Below are 14,516 nucleotides of genomic sequence, written 5' to 3' on the forward strand. Positions count from 1 at the left end.
CTCCACTGCTGGCGACCCGGGTTCGGATCCCGGGCTCGCACCGACGCGCTGCTTCTCCGGCCATGCTGAGGCCGCGTCCCACATACAGCAACTAGAAGGATGTGCAGCTATGACACACAACTATCTACTGGGGCTTTGGGGGGAAAAAATAAATAAATAAAATCTTTAAAAAAAAAAAAAAAAAATGAAACAATAAATGCCAGGCTTCTACGTTTGCTGATGGTACACTAGAAATTTGGACCAACACTCCCACTTGAGAACACCTAGAAAAACTGGGCAAAATATCTGGATAAAATATGAAAATTATCTGTGTGAATGTATCAGAGAACCCACAAATCAAATCCCCTGGGCTTGGTGTTGGGACCCTGGGTTACAATATCGGTTGAACCAGAAAACACTTCCGTCCTTGGCATGGGCCCTGAACCGCAACTTCTGTTCTTCACCTTTCTGAGTCTGTCGAAAGCTCAGCTCCTCTTCTCAGTCTTTCGGAGCATATAGTAAAACTGACACACAACTGCCTCTGCTGGAATCGACAGGCACCTCTGTTTGGGGAAAAGCAGCACTAAATGCTAAACTCACTTCCTTGGGTTCCTTCTTTGGCAGATGTTGGCCCTGTAATTATTCACTTCTGTTTTAGTTCTCTTGCTCATGGTTTTTTGTCTTTCTATGTGCCTAATTATCTTTGATTGTGCTGCTTCTCTGATTATGACTGAGCTGATAGTCTAAAGCCCGAAGCTTGTAATTTTCTTTCTGTAAGCTCTCCACCATGGTCAACAGGCATCCCCTCCCACATTGCTACCATTACTATCATCACCGCCAGACGGTCAAGTGGAGCAGCCACTAGGTGTCAGTAGGTAGTCATCGTATTCAACCACAAGTGATAATTAATTGTGATACCACTACCTGTCATGGATTACTGGACCTATTTCCCTTTAGCAAGGAGCTCAGTATCGTTCAAGGCCAAGGACATTACCAAACCAATATCAGAATCCCATATTTGATGATCGTTTCCTGGGACCACTCATGATACTAAGTTCTGCACCAGTCTGGGTCCAGTCAGGAAAGCAGAAACCACACTAGGCATTTCAACAAAGTGAATTTAATAGAGAGACTGTGTTTTTAAAAAGGTGTCAGAGGGGACTTGCCCTGTAGCGTAGCGGTTAAGTGTGTGAGCTCCACTGCTGGCGGCCCAGGGTTCGGAACCCGGGCGCGCACTGATGCACTGCTTGTCAGGCCATGCTGTGGCAGCATCCCACATAAAGTGGAGGAAGATGGGCACGGATGTTAGCCCAGGGCCAGTCTTCCTGAGCAAAAAGAGGAGGACTGGCATGGATATTAGCTCAGAGCTGATCTTCTTCACAAAAAAAAAAAAAGGTGTCAGAGGACTGAAAAAGGAAAAAGGGAACACTAAGGCAGCACAGAGATAATATATGCAGGAAATGGATGCAGCTCCTGAACTAGAGGAACAAAGGCAAGAGGTTTGGGTTCTTAGAAGCTATGAGCTTGAAGAGGGGCTTGTAGAGTTGGGACTTGGATTTCTAAGGAGATGATGCCTGGCTGCTGTTAGTGCCTAAGGAGTTTGGAGGAGTGGCCTTGAGAGTTGAGACTCAGAACTCTGATGGGAAGGGGCCACTCAGCTGGTGTCAGTACCTCTCAGGATTATGAAGAGGCTGATTCAGAAAGTGCCTGCTGCTGCCAGGGTGAAGGACCATTTCTGGGGCAATGCCAACAGGAAGAGCAAGCAAAGGAAGAAGAAAGTCTCTTCTCCCCTGATCCTGCTCTCCAGTCTCTTTCTAGCACCCCTATTAATCAAACCTAACAGGAGGCCAGCTGAAAAAGGAAAAATGAAGTTTGCAGTGTCTTAGCCCCAGTGTCACAAAGCAGAGAGAGATAGTAGAATTACAGCCAAGAGACGATTGTTTAATAACTGGCACAATGCTCTCAGTGAACGTTTATTAAATGAATTGATCAGCAAATGAATGGAAGATGCAGATCATTAGTGCTACCTAAGTTCAGAAGAAAGAGATCAGTGTACGCAGGAAATAAGGCTCTCTGGGAGAATTTATCAGATGTGGCTTAAGAGCATGAACTTTTGAGTTAAGACAGTCTTAGGTTTAAGTCCTGTTTCCACCACTTACTATGTGGCTTTGGACAAGTTACTTAGCCTCTCTATGCATCAGTCTATTCGTCTCATATATGGAAATAATAACAGCACCTACCTGGTAGGTGAGGATTAGATAACACATGTCATGTGTTTATTAGCACAATGCCTGGTATATAGAAAAGCTTGATTAACAGTAATTATTATTATTATCTCTAGGAAGAGATAGGACCTGAATAGGGCTTTTAAAAATAGGTAAGATTTAGATCTAATGGAAGAAAGTGCATGAATGCCTCTTGAGTCATGTGGAAGGAGGAGACTTGTTTTTATAGCCCCAGAGATAAAACTAGGACCAGGAGGTAAAAGTTAAACAAAGCAGATTTTGGTTTAGTCTAAGGAACAGCATGCCTTGGGGAAAACAAAGCTTCCCTGACTGTAAAGATTTAAACAAACACCTGGTTGTTGCACTGGTGTTGGAAGACATCACCACTAAATTCCCTTCTGAGGCGATGACCAAGTGTTTCTATCATTCTAGGACAGAATAAAGAAGACAGAGCAAAAAGTAGAAAAGGATGACTAAGACAAAAGGCTGTGAGAGCAAAGGGAAGCAAAGAAGAGGTGGAGAGGGGAGAGGAGGAGGCTGAGGAGAAGGGAAGAGGGAGGGAAACTGGGAGACAGAAGAGAAATGAGAGGGGAGAGGACAAAGGACCAGAGAGGAGCGCGTATGGAGAGGAGGAGGAGGGGAAGATAGCAGGGGAGGAAACCAGGGAGTGTGGGAGTAGGAGAAGAGGTCTGGATATGGGCTCTTACCTAAAGTACCGGCTGGGAGCCACATTGAGATAGAGGAAGTGGATCTTCTTCAGGTATCTCTCTGTCTTCAAAATGGTCATCACCTGGCTACCCCGCAGGGAAATCTGAGGTAAGAAGCCAGTGCTTCTCCTTTGGAAGGCCTTCTCCCCAGGAACTTCAGAGTCAAGCTGAGACCTGTATGATAACAAATCAAGAGAGAAGAGGCAGAGCAAAGAGGTCAGGTTGCCCCTGGTGGCCAGTGAGAGGAGGAGATAGATCAGGCGCCTGAGAGGACCTGATATGGCGTTGTCAGAGCCTGTCTACTGCCTATACACTGAGGTGGCCACAGACTGAGCAAATGCAGTCCACGATGTAACACAGTCAGGCAGCTATACTCACACAGGCCTGTGCACGAACCGCTCCCCCTTTCTGATAAATGAGTAATCATTCTGGATTGATTATGATTACTATGAAGTCAGTATTACACAATACTGAGCAAAAGTAACAGGAATACTTTGTTTTCTCAACTCATCACCTCACAAGCCCATAGTCCTGGATTTCCCCTCTCTGACAACCTTCCTAACCTTCTAGATCTCCTATCTTTGCTCCCATTATACCTGCTTTCCAACCCCACATGATCTCCATGCCTGTGACTCTTTCTTGCTCTTCCTCCATCATCACCCAACCCCAGCTTCACTTCCTTTCCTTTCCAGCCAGAATCCAATCGTGCATCCTTCAACCGCTCAAGCCTGCCTCAATCTTCTTACTCTTCTACCACATCAGTCAACAAAATTGATAAGAAAATTAATTATTCAAGAAACCAAAAGTTAATTACCTGGACTAATAATTTTGGTTGGGGTGACCTCAGAGCACACCACACAAAACAACTCTGAATAATCAAACTTAGACTCAACCAGTCAAAGTATACTAGTGTCATTAATTGTCCCAAACCTAGATCAACAAAACAAGATAGTCCAGAGATAACAGTGCAATCCTATGTAAAGTTTATATCAACAATAGAGTTTATGATCTTGATGTCGGATCAGAACATCTTAAAGGTGTAACTGCTATTAAAAGTTCATTTTCTCAACAATTAAAGTCCTACCTGATCTAGGCATGTTCAGAGGATCACAGAACTAGGAGTATGGGCTTATCTATAGATTCCTGTTGTCTAGTCTCAACTGTGGGCTCACTCTGCCATGTCTTAGTATAAGTCCTCAGGCTCCTCAGCTGCTATTCCAGGCCTCCAGCTACCCTCATGGCCATCCCTGCCAAGCCCCCAGTCCCTCCCCTTCTCTGCCTTCTTCCCTGCCTAAAGAAAACTGAGGTTCTCAGCCAGGAACTCCCTCAAGTTCACCTGCCCTCCCACACATTTATCTGCACACACTCCCATCCTAATCTTGTCTTCCAATCTGAGGGGAAGTAGTGTCCTTTCTTGTCTGCAAGGCTAATTCTTCCATTTGTGTTCTGGATCCCTTATTCCCCCTTCATGATGTATTTTCAATCTCTCCTTCTTCTTCCCCTTAGCCCATATTTATTCATTTACACTCTACAAATATTTATTGAGCACCCACTTCTCAAAGCACTGTCTTAAGGGCTATGAACATCTCTTCATCTTTCTTTCTTTTTTAAAAAAGAGTCCTACTGAGACACCACTATTCTTTCACTCTGCTGTCCTATTATCTTTCTCTCCCTTTCAAGCCAATCTTCATGAAAGAATAGTAAAATGCAATTTCCACCTCTTCATCTCCCATTCATTTCTGAACACACTACCATCTGGCTTCCTCCTCACATAACTCCATGGAAACTGCTCTTGCCAATCTTCTCTTTTGTTGCTAAATCCAACAAACATTTTTCAGATTTTTCTTACTTGACTCAGTAGGATTTAACACTACTGACTGTTCCCTCCTCCTTGAAACTCTCCTCTTATTTCACCTCCTAACCTGCAAGATATTTTGTTAACTCTAATCTAAACCCAAACTCCTCTGATGTGCTTTCCCCCAACTGCATACACACACAAACACACACACAGACACACCCCCCCCTCCAGGGGAGCAGCCAGGGGAAAGGCACTGTTCTTCGATTTTGTAGCACTTATCACAATTTGTAATTATATTCTACTTGTATCCATTTATTTAACATCTATCTCGATAACTAAACTGTAAAACCCCAAGGGAAGGGATTCAGTCTGTCTTGTTCACTTCTGTATCCTCAGCATCTAGCAGTTCCTGATATTTATTATATTAGGTATCCAGTAATACTTGTTGAATGAATGAACGCCTGGGAGGCAAGTCCTGGAGAACTTCATGCAAATTAAGCCACATTAGCTAGGCCTCAGAGATTTACCGCCAGGTCCAGAGAGAGGGCAGAGAACTTGACCCCTTCCCAACGTCGCAGCCCATTTTCACTTCAATTAAGTTCCCCTAGGAAACGAAACATACTCAGGGCACACGGCAGGTCTGTGAAAAACGAAGAGTCTGTGGGGTTATTAAAGGCATAAATTGTTGATACTGGCCACCTTCCATCAGGGCCCCAGGAGCCTGCCTATCTGTCCACCATTAGGGCTCTAAGGCTTCAGGAAAAACTTGACCCAGCCATAAACTTAGGGCAAAAACTGAGGAAGCCAAGCTTGATTAAAGGTAAAATCACCTTCTTCCCAGCCAGTGAATGTGTCACAAACAAGCTGCAAAGCACTTAGAAAATCAGGCCAGAAGACGGGGAGAAATTCCAAGGCTAGAGTCAGAGAGCCCTCAGAAGAGGGTTCTGCAGGCATCCTGAAATCCTGAACAGAGCAATGAGAACCAGACTGGGGAAAAAAATCATCACTCAAGGGGCCAGGACACCCACACTGGCAGGGCAGGAAGAAGACACTGGAAAGGTCAGAATGAAAGTCCCTCCGGCAGTGCTGCCAACTCTGATCTGCTTTGGAGCTGGTTTCGCCCACATAGACATGAGTGGGAAGACCCCTTGGACCAGTGCGCACCGAGGAGCATCTAGAGGGAAGGACCCAGCATCCAGCACCCAGCACTAGGGAGGCCCACAGGCAAGGCTCAGGGATTACGAATGAGTGAGAAAAAGAAGTAAAGAGGCTTCCAGCACCATAGGAGAAAGAAGTCTGGGAACTCAAGCTGTTTTCTGAAGCTTTGGCTTCCTCATGGCTGACTTTTGATTTTCATGAATTTCTGCATTTCCCTATGGGGATTAACACTAGGACCACAGGGTTTATTTCGTAGAAAAAAAGGAAGCGAGCAGCAGCCTCCCACCAGCTTGGCTTGGGGTCACGCTAATTCCTAAAGTCAATAGGGAGCTGGCTCTAGACATCCAAGTGACCCTAGGGGCAGCATAAATGGCTTCTTTCTCTCCTCTGCTCAAAGCCCCAGACTTGGTCCCCCACTTACTTAGTCTCTCTTCTTCCAACAGGCTCCTCCTCTGCATTGTCAGTGTCACTGCTTTCATACTGTACAGGGATGTCCGTCGCCAGTGCCAAGGGCAGGAGACTAAGGCCATCCTGCCACCGGATCTCTTCCAGGGCCACCTCAGCACCAACAATACCCAGGCTGTGCTGTAGCTCAGGCAATGTAAGTGGTCGCCGCCATGTGGCCAACTCCTCCTTTACTTGCTGCCCACCCCACCGAGCCTGCACAAAAGGGCAGGCAGGACGTAGGAGCCCATGATGGAACCTCTCCTTCTGGGGACAGCAGTCAACATGGGAGGCACTCTCTAACAAAGAGACATCTGGGGGAAAAGCCTGGTCTATGGCATCTAGCAGGTCCAGCTGGAGCTGGGATTGGACCCTAGGTGCCCAGCGGTACAGCTGCTCCAGGAAGGGCAGCAAATCAAGGTGACCAACAAGTAGTGCACGATATGGAGGCAGCAGACCCAGCACTGCATGCAGGTAGTGCCAAGCTGCAGGGCTGCCGTCCTGCAGCACAGCTGAGAACAGAGATTGGAGCTCAGCTACCAGGGGCTCCAGCACTGTGGGCTGCCCTGACTGAGTCACTGCCTTCAGGGACCGCCTCTGTTTCCTCTGACAGGCCCAGGGCTGCTCTTCTTTGTCTAGGACACATACAGAGTGCTGCCGAGATCCAAGGGCTTCAGATGATGTCCCTTCAGGAGACAAGCCTACCCTTGTCCCAGAGACCAAGAGGAGCTGGGCATTCAACTGCTGTCGAACTGACCTTGCCCACAGCTCAGGCTCCGACTGCCAGTTCCAGGTTCCTGGCTGCTGGGCCTCACCTGGTTGCCCCAGCCCAGGAGAGAGGCAAGAGAAGGGGCCTTAGGCTCTGGGCAGGGGATGGTCATGGTCAAAGGTTAGGGGAAATGCACGTAGCTGCAGGGCAAAGCCAGACCAGCAGAGGGCCTTTCCTGAGACCCTCCCCCTCCCTACAGCTTCCCCAAAGACTCTAGCGAAGCAGGCCCAGGGCAGAGGTGGGGGCCCTCCCTGCACAAGAGTTCCTTCCCACCGCCCAGGACATTGTCACCTCACCTGGCCTAAGGGGTACAGGAGGCAAAGGAAGGGAAGAGGGATAGAGCTGCTGATGAGGTTTCATCGGGAGTGCCTGTAGGGGAAACAGATGAACTTAGACTTGGGTCCTAGGCACAGGCTCACTCTACTCACAGCCACCTACACACGGAGAGACTGGCACACACACGTTTGATCACTCTAGAGGCAAAGTGACACACAGCGAAAGGCTCACTCAGAGAACCTCGGTAACAGCAAGGAACCGTCACTGGGAGTGGAGCCTGGTGATTGCCTGAAGGGGAGGAATAGGTCACTCAGAGGCAGCGAAGCCCCCATCCCACCCGCCCAGCCCATGGGCTGAAAGCAGAGGAACGGGCACAGAGAACTAGTTGGTCGGGATGGCGGGGGGAGCGAGCGGAGAGGAAAAAGTGGCAAAAGACCTGGGCCGGGAGGAAGAGGGAGAGGGGGAGGAGGCGGGCTGTGTGGGAGTGTGGGAACAAGAGACCCTCCTGGGGACAGTGGCGAGAGTGTTTCCAGGGGCGAAGAGAAACGGATCCGAGCCATGGACTCACCCGCAGCTCCAACCTCTCCCAGCGGTTAGAACGGTTACGGGATCCGGTGAAGCCCGAGCCTCCGCCCGGAGCCCCCGAGGAGCCGGCGAAGGGAGCGGCGGGGGTCGAATACCGGCCGGCGGGCGGGCCGAGGGGGCGGGGCCAGCGCCGGGAGGGCCGCGGCTCACGCCAATCCCGCAGGCTGCCCGCACGCCTCGGGAACAGGGGGTCTGCCTGGCCGGGTCTGAGGAAAAATGACATGGTCGATCTCCTGGGGGCGTCGTGGGCAGGTGTAATCCCTGCTTCTGTGTATCCATTCACTGACCGTCTAAGCTAGCGCCAGGCACCAATAAGCTATGTTTTTGGGAAACCCCCTACTCACACACAAATCCACCTACCCCATCTCACTCTCCTAAAAAACCCCGAATAAGGTAAAATCCTTGAACACAGGGATCTCAAAATGGGAGGTGGGGAGCCGAATGATTTAAAACAAAAGAAATTCAGCATGATAGAGTCGCACCGCTGCTCTGAAATCCAGATTCGTACATCCATCTGCCTACTTAATGTCTCCATTTGGATATCTAAGTACTCCAAACTGAAAAACTTAAAATGTCCAAAGCTAGACAGACTCCTAACTGCCTCCCTCAAAAAGAAACCTGCTCCTTTCACTGTCTTCCCCTTCTTAGTGAATGACAAGTCCACTTTTCCAGTTGCTCAGGTCAAATCCTTAGTCACCTTTGACTTCCCACCCTCCCCCCAGACCCCTACATCCCATGTCTACTCCTTCAGCAAATTGTTGGCTATAGCTTCAAAATATACCCAGAATCCAACTATTTCTCACCCCCTAAGAGCTCAACCTTGGTCTAAGCCACTATCGTTTCTCACCTGGATTATTCCATAGCCTTCCAATTGGTCTCCCTGCTTCCACCCTTGCCCCTAAAATCTGTTCTTTTCAGAGCAGCCAGTGACCCTTCTCAAATATAGGCATATCCTGTCACTCCTCTGCACAAAACCCACTAATGCCTTATCATCTCATTCCCTCAGGTGAAAGCCAAAGTCCTATGATGGCCTACTAGTTGCTATCTCATCAGTTGCCTGCTACTTCTGTAACCTACTCTCCTACTCTCTCTCCCTATTCACTCTACTCCTGCTGTGCCTGATCACACCAAGCATGCTCCCACCTCAGAGCCTATGTACATCTCTGTTTGTGCATCAGTTAGGAGACAGACAAGTTTTCTAGGGCTGTGTAACAAATTACCACAAACTAAGCAGCTTAAAAACAACACCCATTTAGTATCTCACAGTTCTGTACATCCAAGTCCAGCAAGGCTTGGCTGGCTTCGCTGCTTAAAGTATCACAAGCCCGAAATCGAGGTGTTGGCTGGGTTGAGTTCTTGTCTGGAGGCTCTGGGGGAAAATCCTCTTTCAAGCTCATTCTTGTTGTTGGCAGGATTCAGTTCCTTGTGGTTGTAGGACTGAGGTCACTGTTTCCTTCCCGGCCATCAGCTGGGGGCCACTCTTAGGTCCTAGAAGCCACCTGACTTCCTTGTCATATGGCCTCTCCATCTTCAAGCCAGCAACAGTGCCTCAAACCCAAGATTTTCATACTTCAAATCTTTCTGATGTCCTCTTCCACAATCAGCCAGAGAAAATTCCCCGCTTTTACAAAGTTCATGTGGTTACTTACTGGGTCAGGCCCACCCAGATAATCTCCCTTTCTTACAGTCAAGTATGCCATATAATATAACCTAATTGAAGAAGTAAAATCTGTGATATTCACAGTCCTAGGGATTATGCAGGGTGTGTACACAGGGAGCGGGAAATCTTGGGGACAGTCTTAAAATTCTGCCTACTACACATATGCTGTAATAACAAAAAGACCCCAAAATACAATGGCTTAAACATGATAGGAGTTTATTTTTTTCTCTCATAGAACTGTCCAAGAATGAGTACTGCAGGGCTAACATGGCAGCCTTTTAGTTGTTCTGCCTTCTCCAAGGAAGTGGTCCTTGAGAGAAGGTCCAAGAGAGTTCAGCACTATGTCTGCTAGGCCCCTTCCCAACTAGTGAGATGGGGGAAAGAGAAAGCATACCCTTACTTTTAACGGCACAATCTGGCAATGCACACATCACTCCATCACGTGACACACCCAGCTGCAAGGAAAGCTGCAAAATCCAATCTTTATTTTCTGTGGCGATGTGCCCAGATAAAAGTCAGGGATTCTATTAGTAAAGGAAGAGGGGGACAACGGGTACCGGGGAACAACTAGAGGCGTCTACCACAGTGAACACTCTTCTTCCAGATGTCCACCAGGTTTACTCCTTCATTTCAAGTCTCTGCTCAAAGAGACCTTATTAGTGAGTTCTTCTCTGACCACCCGGTATAAAATAGTAACATTCTCTCCACCTAATTTTTTTCTTCTTACCCTGCATTATTTTTCTCCACAGCACTTATTACCATCTCATATAAATACTTATTTAATTGCTTATTATCTGCTTCCCCTGACTAGAAACATCAGCTCCATGGCGGCAGAGATTCTGACTGCTCTCTGCTCTATCCCCAGCCCCTAGTGCTAAGCACCATGAGTAGGCGATCTGAAAATATTTGCGGAACAAATGAATACAGGTATGGCAATCTTCATTGGTGAGAAAGAGGACAGGCTCTGGAGTCAGACTGCCTGGATTGAAAACCTGAATCCACCACCTACTAGTCATGGGATATTTTACCTCAGTTTCTTTTTTTTGTAAAATGAAGATAATAATCGTTATCTACTTTTTATAGGGTTGTTGTGAGGATTAAATGAGTTAATGCTTAGAATAGAGCCTGGTGGATAATAAGCAGGTGATATAACTGATATGTGTGAGCTATGTGTTTTGTCATTGTTCATGGCACTCTACCAAGTGCTGGTGACATAATGGTGAACAAGACACAACAGGGTTCAGTGAGGAAACAAATAAGGGCAGGGGCAACCCTTTCTGGAAAGAGCAAAGGAGTCACAGGTCACAGGAGGCCTTAAAGTTTACGGCCTTAACACAACGGTTTTCTAGACAGACAAGGACAGAAGGGAATTATTCAGTAACCTCTACTGAGCCCTAAACATGCCTAAAAACCTCATTCTGTTTTTTTCGTTAGTTCATTCTTCCATTCTGTGCAAAGACTATTTCAAACCTTCTGCACTCTCTCATCTTCCATTTTGTTCTGCTTTATTCTCCAATGATAACTTCACCTCCTGTTTAAAAAATAAAATTAGATGCTGTATCAATCAGGGTTCTCTAGAGAAACTGAACCAATGGGATACATGTATATATAAAGAGATTTATTTTAAGGAATCGGCTCACACAATTGTGGGGGCTGACGAGTCCAAAATCCATGGGGTAGGTCGGCATGCTGGAGACTCAGGCAGGGTTATCGTGCAGTCTTGAGGCAGAATTTCTTCTCTGGGAAATCTCAGTTTGTGCTCTTAAGGCCTTCAACTGATTGGATGAAGCCTACTAACATTATTGAGGGCCATTTCTGTTACTTAAAGTCAACTAATTGTAGATGTTAACTACATCTATAAAATACCTTCAGAGCAACTCCTGTTTAGCATCTGATTAAATTACTGGGTACTGTAGCCTAGCCAAGTTGATACATAAAACTAACAATCACACATTCTATTGAAAAGAAACTCTCTCAATCTCCCAATACCAAATCAAAAAGCTACTTAGATCTGCTCTCATCTATTCCTCCTTCCTCCCTATTACCAATAAGAGGTGCTCCTTCTCTCTCTAAAGCCAAGCTCTAGACCTCTGCTCTGGAACTATTCTCTCTTGTCTTCATTCACTCAACAAGTATTTACTGAGCATCAACTGAGTTGGGCACTATTGTAGATGTTCAGTTATATCAGTGTACAAAATAATAACATTGACAAAATTCCTGACTTTTGGAGCTTACATTCTAATGGGGGACACAAATAATAAACAAAATGAGATCCTTCACCCATTTCACCAATGGGTAAAGGGCTCAAAAGGGAAAAATAAATAAATAAAAAATAAAGAAAGCCTAGGCAGAATATAAGTATGAGTCACAGGAGACTGGCCAACACATAAGGTTTAATTTAGAATTCTCAAGTTCCACAGAAATCTTACTGATCTTAATCTTCACCCTCTCCAGCAGAATCACATTTAGAGAATTTATATCACTAGTTTTAGGAAAGAAAATATCATCTTGAATCTGAAGGAAGAAAATTACCTCTCAATGTAAAAGCCCCACATTGGTTTCCATCCTAACTTAGTTCCTGTTTAGATTAGATGATAAGCCTATTCCAAAAGTCCATACTACTTACTGTTTATGTATGATAGTAGCCCAAAATAGGCTCACAGCAACAACAAAAAATACAGTAATCCACTGCAGGGGACAATGCCAATATAAACAATTTTGTATAATCATGGTAGCATATAGAACAAATTTTATTAGAATCTTGATCCAGAATTTTTTTTAAAAATGAGTAAACTACATAGTATGTGAGAAATGTTAGTGCTATGGGGAAAAAAAGCAGGATAAAGGGGACCAGGAATGTCTGAGAGGAGGATGGGTTGCAATTTTAAATAGGGTAATCAGAGTACACCTTAATAAAAAGGTGACATTCAAGCAAAGACATGAAGAAAAGGAGGGCAGCCCTTCCCCCTGTCTTTTGCTTGGTTAATTCTAATTCATCCTTCAGAACTCAGCTTCAAAATCACTTCCTCAGGGAAGCTCTCCTTTATCCCACACACAGGTAAGTTAGTACTACCGTATGTTCCCATTACAATGCACATTTCTTCTTCATAACATTCATCAGCGTTGTGATTACTTGTTCTATATAGACCTTCACCATACCTACATTAACTTCCAAGAGAACAAGAGTTGCATCTCTTTCATTCACCTCTGTATCTGCAGGGCTTAACAGGGTTGGTAAAAGTAGTCTCTCAAGTATTTGTGAAATATGTGAATATATGGAAGAATGTGGGGCATACCCAGAAAAGGAAAAACAGTCCAGAATTAGCATGATGTGTCTGAGCACCACAAATAAATTGATCTTTTTATAACCAAGATAAGAGAATCAAAAACCGAGGAAACAGGGTTGAAGATGAGGCCAGAGAGGTCATCTGGGACCTGATCAGATAAAGCCTCAGTTGTGATGCTTAGAAGTCTGAAGGTCAAGACAGGCATTAAGCAGATGAGTACCATGGTTAAATTTGTATTTTATAAGAATCACTCTTGGCTAGTATGGACAATGGATTGGTAGATGTCTCCCAATAGCCATTCTTCTCTTCTTCCTTAGTAACAGAACGCCCAGTTTTTAATGGGGTAAATGACTGGTAAGAATAAAGATGACATTTCCCAGCCTCCTTTGTAATTAGATCTATCCACATGACAAATTTCTGGTGTGCAACTTCCAGGATGTGTCTTTAAAGGGAGCAGGGCATGCCCCTTCACGGCCACTCCCTGCCCCATTCTGCCCCTTGGAATGTTTGTGTGATAAATAAAGTTCCGTCTTGGGTCACAAGGATAAGGGTTATACCCTAGACACAACAAGCAGAAAGCTGATAAATAGCTTGGTTCTTAGATGACTGTGATGTCACCACACTAGTTTTGGACCAGATTTTACTTGAAAGAGAAAGTTTGTAAGTCATTGTTATTTTGAATCTCTTACATGTACCTTAGCTAAATCCTAACTAATCAAAAGGGGTCCAGACTCAGGGAAGAAGCTCTTAGGTGACTGCTGCTGTAATCTATATAAGAGCTGATGAAAGCTTGACTAAGGTGGTGACAAAGAAGATGGAGAGAAAAGAAAGGGTTCAAGAGTATTTAAGCAGAACTATAGTACTTAGAAATTCAGTGGAGGGGCCAGTCCCATGGCGGAGTGGTTCAAGTTCTGTGCACTCTGCTTCGGCAGCCTGGGTTCACGGGTTTGGATCCTGGGCATGGACCTGCTCCACTCAACAGCCATGGTGAGGAGGCATCCCACATACAAAATAGAGGAAGACTGGCACAGATGTTAGCTCAGGGCTAATCTTCCTCAAGCAAAAAAAAAAAAAAAAAAAAAAAAAAAAGAAATGAAACTAGAATGACAGAGAATGATTTGCTCCTGATGGAGGCTTTCAGGTGTTAACTGATCTGCGAATATTAAGAGCAGAAGATACCAACCAGTGAGATTTTGAATGAAAAACACCTCTAAATTATGGGCAAAAGGTCAAAATTTAAGTACAGATTCACTTCTGTCTCTTCTGAAAAAAGCCTTTCTCTTGTTAATAAATAAAAGATTGAGCTGGGAGACTGAAAAATGTTCATTGAACAAATATTTATCAAGCAGATATTACGTGCCAGGCACTGTGATAAGGATTCAATGGTGAGCAATACAGACATGGACTCTGACCTCATGAGGTATATAATTACCAACTGTTAGAAGGGCTATATGCTAAAAAACATGAGAAATTATGGGAGCTGGAGTCTGGGAAGAGCTATCTGAGGAAACAGTATCTGAACTAAGTACTCAAGAATGAGTAGAAGTTAAGCAGGTAAAGTAAGGGGGAAAGCATTGCAAGCCAGGAAACAGCAGGTACAAAGGCCCTGAGATGGAAGAGTGTGTGAC

General features: G+C 45.4%; 1 protein-coding gene across 20 annotated transcripts in view; it reads right to left on the bottom strand.

Moving 5' to 3' along the window:
* DNHD1 (dynein heavy chain domain 1) overlaps window positions 1–8,401 on the bottom strand; it is an 81,517-nt gene extending 73,116 nt beyond the window's left edge. For 14 of the 20 annotated variants that reach the window (XR_015552676.1, XM_087433286.1, XM_087433296.1 and 11 more), the window contains exons 1-4: window positions 7,925–8,196; window positions 7,372–7,449; window positions 6,289–7,121; window positions 2,912–3,085 (exon numbers count right to left, since the gene is read on the bottom strand). Coding sequence is in view for 18 of the 20 variants with exons in the window: in XM_087433286.1 (XP_087289412.1) it covers window positions 2,912–3,085; window positions 6,289–7,121; window positions 7,372–7,449; window positions 7,925–8,164 (1,325 nt within the window). In the remaining 2 variants the exon portion in view is untranslated. Of the gene's footprint in view, window positions 1–2,911; window positions 3,086–5,236; window positions 5,314–6,288; window positions 7,122–7,371; window positions 7,450–7,542; window positions 7,645–7,924 lie in introns of those variants that run through there. The other 6 variants (XM_087433288.1, XM_087433289.1, XM_087433298.1 and 3 more) reach the window with 6 other exon arrangements.
* Window positions 8,402–14,516: the final 6,115 nt, after the last annotated feature.

Source organism: Ceratotherium simum, chromosome 7, assembly GCF_057802395.1.
Source record: "Ceratotherium simum simum isolate JZ-2026a chromosome 7, ASM5780239v1, whole genome shotgun sequence".
Taxonomy (NCBI): Eukaryota; Metazoa; Chordata; class Mammalia; order Perissodactyla; family Rhinocerotidae; genus Ceratotherium; species Ceratotherium simum.